Genomic DNA, 7,525 nt, shown 5'->3' on the forward strand with positions numbered 1-7,525 from the left:
TGCAGAAAATGATTAATCTTGGGATTTATCCCAGAGCCATAAAATAAACATTTTAATTCAAGTTAATTATTTTAGTGCTGAGTGAGCCCTCTGAAACTTTCAGCTGCTCGACACGGCACTTTAAACCATTAATATGACTTTGTAGTACACCCCTCTGGCTGGATACACACCGCACTGTCAATCGATTCATTACCGATTCTAGTCTTTTGATGGGATTTAACGATAATGGAAACACATAATACCATAGGACTTATCCTTTAAAACGCCCTTAATCATGCAGAAACAGAGCCTTCCCTTGTGTCAAAACAAGCAGCATGTTCACCATATCAACAGGACATGGCAGTTTGCACACAACAGTTAGGCAAGACCTAAGATCTTAAAGAGGAGAGGCACAAAGCACGCACAACTAAAACCCACAACACTGTAGACGATGTAACGATACGGCAGCTCCACTTTCATTTGCTGTCTCGCCCGTCTTACATCGTCCATGGGCAGCCCAAATAGTCGGCATAAGAAAGGAATAGTCACTGCTTTCATAATCATCCTTGTGACGAGGAGTACGGCGACTCCGATGAAGAAGCGTAGCATGGAGCGCAACACCAAGCTAACGCTGAGTGATGGCAATGTTAGAGGAAGCGATGACAGTGGAGGATCCAGCTGGAGGCCCAGCTGATAGTTCACGTGGGAAGCTAAAGCAGCTCCTGCCCCAGTGCCCAGAGCTTGAGCTGTATCGCCCCGAGAGGTGCTCCACGAATCCAGAGAGAAAGCCACAAGTCCGAAGCCCACATGTGATATGACAATCATAAGTGGAGCGTAGCTGCCCATCATGTAGTAGTTGTCAATCTTCCCCAGAATTGGTTGGAAGAAGGCGAGAATAAGGAGGGTGTACAGGAAGCCAGTGATTACCTCCTGAAACACAGGGACATAAATCATTGTAAAGCAGCAAGACAGTTTCGGTAGCATTTAAGGAAAGACAGAGTGCTGACAAAGCATATTTAGGGCTGATGATATATGTTTAATAACAATTAAACTTTTTTTTTTTTTTTTTTTAAAGTAACAGTAGTACACACATCCAATAAACAACCAAATAAAAAATGCTTTGCTGCTACCTGTCCTGTAGGAGGTGCTACAATTACACTTTCCTCCATGAAACATGTCCTTTAAGTTGCAGATTACTCCACAGTCATAAAAAAGTCCAGTTAGGATCAGGTGAGGTGCTGACAGATCAGCAGGTGTTACCATTGGAGGAAGCAGTATCTCCATAGAGCTGCTACCAGGTCACAGGTTTGCAGGTCACAGTATCTAATCTAATCTCAGCGCTTTAATTTGTTTATTGGCTCTGTTAACATCATGTTCCATGAATTATAAATGTCAACTTCATACTTATGTTATAAATCTGTTAATGGGCTTAGCATTGTGTTTTAGTGACAATGCAGAAATGCTAAAATACTGCATCTTCAAATTATATTTAAATAAATCCAGGAAAAAGTAATAACAATTATTACTAAACCCTTCTCAGGATTATTTCTTTTTCCAAATTCCCAAGGTTTCCCTAATTACAATAAATTTTACCTTTTCCCTAAAAAGCCAGCCTGAAAGACCATTAACCAAAGGCCAAGAGATGTTTTTTATCAGAGGTTTCCAAAACCCAGCAGTATGGTACGCAGATTAAAAAGAAAAAAAAAGCACTTACTTCCTCTAACTGCTACACGCAACAGGAAATGTATTAAGTAATCAGAAAAAAATGAATTTGATACTAACAATTGGAAAAATAATGTTTTGTTTTCAACTAAAAGTCATCTGACAGCTCCTCTCACTGCAACAGTTGGACCGAAAGTAATTTTAAGTATGCATGCAAGTGATATCTGAGATATGCACGCCACTCGCAGCAGGTATCGTGACAGTGGAAGTTCTCAGAAATGCATTTTGCCTTACCAAAGTTTCATATTGAGGCTACACTAAGACTATAGTATAAGAAGGCAAATGCCTGCAGGCTATAATGGAAGTAAAAGATGCTGAATGAGGATCACCACTGAGAACATTTAATTTCAGGTTAAAAACTGCAGCTGCTTACCAGAACGGAGTGCATCCCCATGTAGACTCGGCTTACACAGACCAGGACACTCCAGCTGAGAGCCACACAGAAGCCCAAGAGGAAAGGATACTATAAGAGAAAACAGAGAATGCATTAAAAAAAGCTGAGATGATGTCTTAATTGGAACAAAGCCAAGCTACCCAGGATGTTCACCATCAGTGGAAATCACAGCTTTAAAAACTGCTGTGATCAGCAACCTAAAGCATATTGTATTTGAAACTGATGCAAGGGTCACTGAAAACGTGTTGTGAAAACAACTCTGAGTCTCCATTAGTCTGCCCTTTGTCACAGTAGTGCATCAAAAGCTGAATGCTAACATCAGCATGCTCACAATTGCAGCAATGTTGAGACATCTGTTTACCATGATTAGCACCTTACTCAGCGTTTCCTGAGTAACATGACACGACTATCAGCTGAGAATGGCATCACTTGTGTAAACTAAATGTAAACTAAACTATTGGTAGAGTAAACTACGACCTGATTTTATCTGTGTGCGAAAATTCGAATTAAGCTTGATCAATATTTATCGTGGGTGGACGTGAAAGAGTTACAGATTTCCTGGAAAAAGTTGTTGAGATATTTAATTCAGAACCACAAATGTCAGCTTCACCGTGGTGCAAGACGAAAAAAAAAAATTAGCTGCTTCATCCTCTGAACCAATCAGTTGGACTGACTGAAAAACCAACAATCAATTCTAGCAAATATTGGCCTTGGAGATGGCTCTCAGCCTATCAGCAAATAAGAAGCCATTTACCAATGGCAGTGGCCAATGATTATCTCTTGTTCCATATTAGCTTTGGCTAAAGATTTAAAAATAGTGCAAAGAAAAGCTGGAAGTCTTTACACCAGCTGGGTTATTTTCATAAAACCTCTGGCACAAAACGGATAATAAATAACACCAAAAAACAAAAATTAAAACCAAATAGCCACACTGGCTATCAGCCAAATTGTCATCTATATATTTAGATAACCCTCCCGCCATACTATGACAGCTTTTATGGCGTATATCTTTTGAAACCTTTTGTAACCTTCTTCTCTGAAATTTTTCACCTCTTCCTCTGAAGTCCTGACACTGCAGCAACTTAACACGGAAGAAGGTTCATGCAGTTCAGAGAGCTACATTCATTCAGTTCAAGGCCTGGTTGCAGGTGTACCATCAACACACACTTAATCAGGTACTGAGCGCTTCCTCCCTGGTGCTGACCTTCCTTTCTCTCTCTTTCCATTCTTTTTATCTCTCGGCACAAACCCCCCTTTTATATCCTCTCCCTCTCTGTTCCTTACTTTTGTCTCTGCCATTGCTCAAAGAAACGACACAGGCCAAATTCTTAGGCAGCTCCTGTTTTTGTCTCTGCTGTGTCCACAAAATAGAAATAACAGTTTAAGAAGAGACATAATGGACCCCTGTTATGTTTGCTTCGTGTACTTAGGCTTGTTTTACTGTACCACTGTGAAGGAAAACATAGTGAGGCAAATGAAAGACAGGTGTGAAAAAATGAGGTCTTTCAAATCAAAAAAAAGATTAGGTAAGCATTAACTGTAGTTTTATGATGAATTCACTACTCAAAGTTGCATTTAAGAGTTGTTGCCACCTCTATTTTGGGACAGAGTCCATTTCTTTTTTTGGTCATTTATTGATTAAAAGTTCTCATCACTCAATATAACCCATTCACAGCTTCAGACACATGTTTATCTGTATTCATTGATGCGTTTTAAGTTCAAACCATTTTAACTGACTATGCAGGCAGTGGATCCCTTTTGTTTGGAGCATGAAGGCTGGAAAAAAAATGTTTTGTGTTCTTCGATCTGGTCGAACTGGACTTCCCCGCCCACTTTCCTAGAAAACCGACTCAATCACAGGATACCTTTGACACTTTCTCCTCCCAAAGCGCATTCATTGCTTCCTGCACTTGCTCTGATATTGTGATATTGTTCATTTAAATAAAAACAAAACACAGCTTGGTTCTTTCTCCTTATGTGAACCTCTGTAATCCAGCTGTCAGTCCACTTCTTTAATGTCTTGTTAGGGGCACAAATCAAAGCATAAGCTTGATATATTACAGCTTTTGTTACGATTTGATCTAAGCTGTGCTGTTCTTCATTAAAGACTGGTCACTGAAGACTAACTGGGATTTAAATGGCAGTCCTTCAGTCGGATTGGCCGGCTCTTTGAGACCGAGGGGCCCTGCACAAAATAGTGTATGCTGGGCTTTCTGTTGGTTTGCGCTTTTCAATGTCAAGTTTACATGAAAAGAAAAAACTAAACAAAAAAGAAAACATTTGGACCCCATCTGGGAACTTGGCACCTCTGCCCACCTGTGCCGTGAATTATCAAAGTGTCCTCATATCCTGTGTTAAAGCTAGACCTTTGAAATCTAAGGCAACATGAAGAAGAAAAGCATTTACAATGGTGTTCAAAGAGCATGCCTTGACCTGGAATTCCACATTTACAAATCATTTCTGAAGATAGCATGTTTCACTGAGTAGCATAAAAATTGGAAAAGCTTTGTATTGAGATCGCAGTAAAAGTAAAGCAAGCTAGTATTTGACAGATGCTCTGAAAATATTCCAAAATGAGCATCTGCAACCTTTAGAAATCATTTTTATGGCTGAAATATTACAAAATAAAAAAGTTCACCAAGTGTCACCCTGACACAAAAAGAACTGAAACTGCTAAAAGGCATGCTTACGCAGCATTTCTCTTGCATATCCCGCATATTTTATATTTGAGCAACCAAAAATAAAAATGTTGCCTTTGCAAAGTAGAATCATTAAGAGTGCAATTTACAACAAGGTTTCATAAGTGGCCTGTACTGGATTAAAATTCATTTTTGTTTATCAAATGTCCAAATAAAATAACAGGAAAATATATTAACTTTTTTTTTTTAAGTCAACACAGACTCATGTCCTTGAATATATGCAGATTAAACAAGCAGTCACCTGTGTGCAGTCATATCACAAAAGTCTATTCTAAGCCAAAAAGTTCTGCTATACAGCTGAAAGTAACATCTAGTGCACCTGCAAATGCAAACATCCTTTTGTACAGTCCTCCAAAATCCCAACTGCACAGTGATCAGTGTTGATGACCCTGTGCTTCAGAGTTCACCGGGAATGTGAGAAGTGTGAAAAAAGCATCAAAGAAAACAAAAATACAGTATAAAACATACAGGCAGTGGCTGCAGTGGACATTTTTTTAAATTGTTTTTAACATTTAGTTTCACTTCAGCTCTTTGTATGTTATAGCTTCAATCTTCTCCACGGCTGGCTAGTGGACTGACAACAACACAAACATGAGTAGCCCTAAGACCGGTTGCACCACATATTTTTTTACACAGCCCAATCTGACAAGAAACACTCTTCAGCAGAGAGACAGGCAGTCCAAAAAACTGCCAACTGACTATTTACAGGCTGCCATAGCTGAACAATAATTTCCCCCTTAACAGAATACAGACTTATGTGTTGGTCTTAAATGATAAATTCTGATAAGCTATAGAAATCTCTCTTACTATTTCAGTTTTCTGAAAGATGATTATAATTTTAAAGGATGATCCACTTTGCAGGACCAGCAGATGTATCAAATAGCACTTTGTAGTAAAAACATAAAGCAACACTGGGGATTCAAACTCCAGGGGTGTAACAGTGTGCATACAAAGCATATGCATCCTGTTCAGGCCTGTTCCTGTCCAGAGGAAAGCCATTGTGTGGATTGTGCCTTGAACACTCTGCTATGAAACTGGGACAAGTGGGATCTCTGTTTTTCCACAGACAGTCGGAGAGTACTGGAGTCTCTCTACAACTTTAACTACAGTAATCATAGTTTTATTTGGATTGATCATGCTGACCACCATGCACAATGAAACATTCAACTCCCTAATTGTCCATTCTGGGACAGAAAATACCCCCGCTGGAGACAAAGATCTTTGGGGTTGTGTCCACTGTCAAACTCTAACAAATCAAACAAAAAGTTTTTTGTTTTTTGTTTTTTTTTAAATTGCATATCTTATAATAGTAAAATATCAAACTGCTGCTACAGACAAACTGAGCCAGTGAAGCTCTGATCTAGTCGCCTAGAGGTCAGTGGGGAAAAACTTCTACTGGACACTGTAATTTAGTTGGGTTTTTTTTTTTCTTCTGGGGTCTGTCTAGCTATATATTTATTAGTCAAGCTTCTCGGATGAGAGGTGAAACGTCTTCAAGCAACTTAAAGAAGTCCAGACGCTTTTCTTTGCAAGCTCCTTTGACTACGATGACCTGGATGACTGAGAACCTTCACAGACATATATATTTATTACACTTTTTTAATCCGATTAAAGCACCTGGACTGTGTACATATGCTCACCTGCCACCGTCCGTAGGTCAGCATGAAGAGACAGAAAGGCAGGGCCGTGCCCGTCATGGCGTGCGTGGATGGCATGCTGTACTCGGAATTGTAGAAGACCTCCACCTTTACCACAGGAGGAGAGGCCGGTCGGGACCAGCGGATCATGTCCTTGGTGGACTGTCCCACGAACAGGTTCCAGGCCCAGACCACGATGAGTCTCCGGCTGACCAGGGCGTCGATGTTCCATAAGACGAAGGGGAAGAAGATGATGAAGAACATCTCGTTGCCCAGCTCAGTGCCAAACGTGAACAGGTAGAACAGAAACTTGTTGTGGATCAGGAACTCCTGACCGGTATCTCCGGTCAGTGAGTTCCTCCGGAGCGGTTTTGCTATGGTGGTTTCTGAGTCTGCTGCTGCTGATGAGCTATCGGGCCCGGTGGTGTCGTCTCCCAGCATCCCGTTAACTTGCGGCGTGGGACCATCTCCGGCTGCTCCATTTCCAACACCTGCATCTGAGCTCTTTGCACCTTGCTGGACCCGCTTCCTCAGCCCCGGACGGTCCGGCTCAGACACCCCGCTGTCCGGTGCATCCGGAAATGTTCCTTCAACGCCGCAGAAATGTTGAAACCTTGCTACAAGTTCTGGGTCCTGTAGATAATTACATATCTGCACAAACGTCTTTACAAAGTTCGCCATATTTTAAAATAATTTATATCAGTTAGCAAACAGGAGTTAACTCTATTTAGTCATAAAAAGCGAAGTTCATTATCCAGGAAGCTAGACAGAAGTGCAGCTCGGCGGCCGTTGCATTCCTCTCAAACAAAATACCACAAACCGAGCTAGCAGAGCGGCTAGGAACGCCTCTATCTGCTACCTGCAACCAAAGCACCGACCTTGAATGACAGCATGGAAACTCTGGCCCCGAGCATACAAAATCCGTGACAGTTAACCATTACTTCGCAGGGTATGTAACGCGAACTCATACAAACAACAACTAACTGCGTCAGGCCGTTATTCCTCGTTTTGCTAGGATTCTTCTTCGTCTGATTTAATGTTGTCAGGCCAATGCACATGTTCAGCTAGCACCCCCTGCTGAACATGTTGCACAT

At 41.0% G+C, this 7,525-nt stretch overlaps 1 protein-coding gene across 1 annotated transcript; it reads right to left on the reverse strand.

Annotated features, from left to right (window-relative positions):
* LOC146691812 (sphingosine-1-phosphate phosphatase 1-like) lies at window positions 1-7,475 on the reverse strand. The gene is made up of 3 exons (XM_085431778.1): window positions 6,435-7,475; window positions 2,075-2,164; window positions 1-909 (listed from the first exon to the last, which is right to left on the reverse strand). The coding sequence occupies exons 1-3, from the start codon at window positions 7,110-7,112 to the stop codon at window positions 358-360; spliced, it is 1,320 nt and encodes a 439-aa protein (XP_085287904.1). The 5' UTR covers window positions 7,113-7,475; the 3' UTR covers window positions 1-357.
* Between the last annotated feature and the right edge of the window lie 50 nt (window positions 7,476-7,525).

This window comes from Copadichromis virginalis, linkage group LG15, assembly GCF_057382275.1.
Source record: "Copadichromis virginalis isolate Kocher_CV1m ecotype Utaka linkage group LG15, C_Virginalis_male_GT1.1, whole genome shotgun sequence".
NCBI classification, from domain to species: Eukaryota; Metazoa; Chordata; class Actinopteri; order Cichliformes; family Cichlidae; genus Copadichromis; species Copadichromis virginalis.

What these genes read in the sequence shown, in the direction of transcription:
- LOC146691812 (XM_085431778.1), bottom strand. Translation starts at nt 7,112, where the DNA reads ATGGCGAACTTTGTAAAGACGTTTGTGCAGATATGTAATTATCTACAG. An exon ending in TGACCTACGGACGGTGGCAG is followed by an intron (nt 2,165 to 6,434) that starts GTGAGCATATGT and finishes TTTCTCTTATAG; the next exon opens with TATCCTTTCCTCTTGGGCTT. An exon ending in TGGGGATGCACTCCGTTCTG is followed by an intron (nt 910 to 2,074) that starts GTAAGCAGCTGC and finishes CCTGTGTTTCAG; the next exon opens with GAGGTAATCACTGGCTTCCT.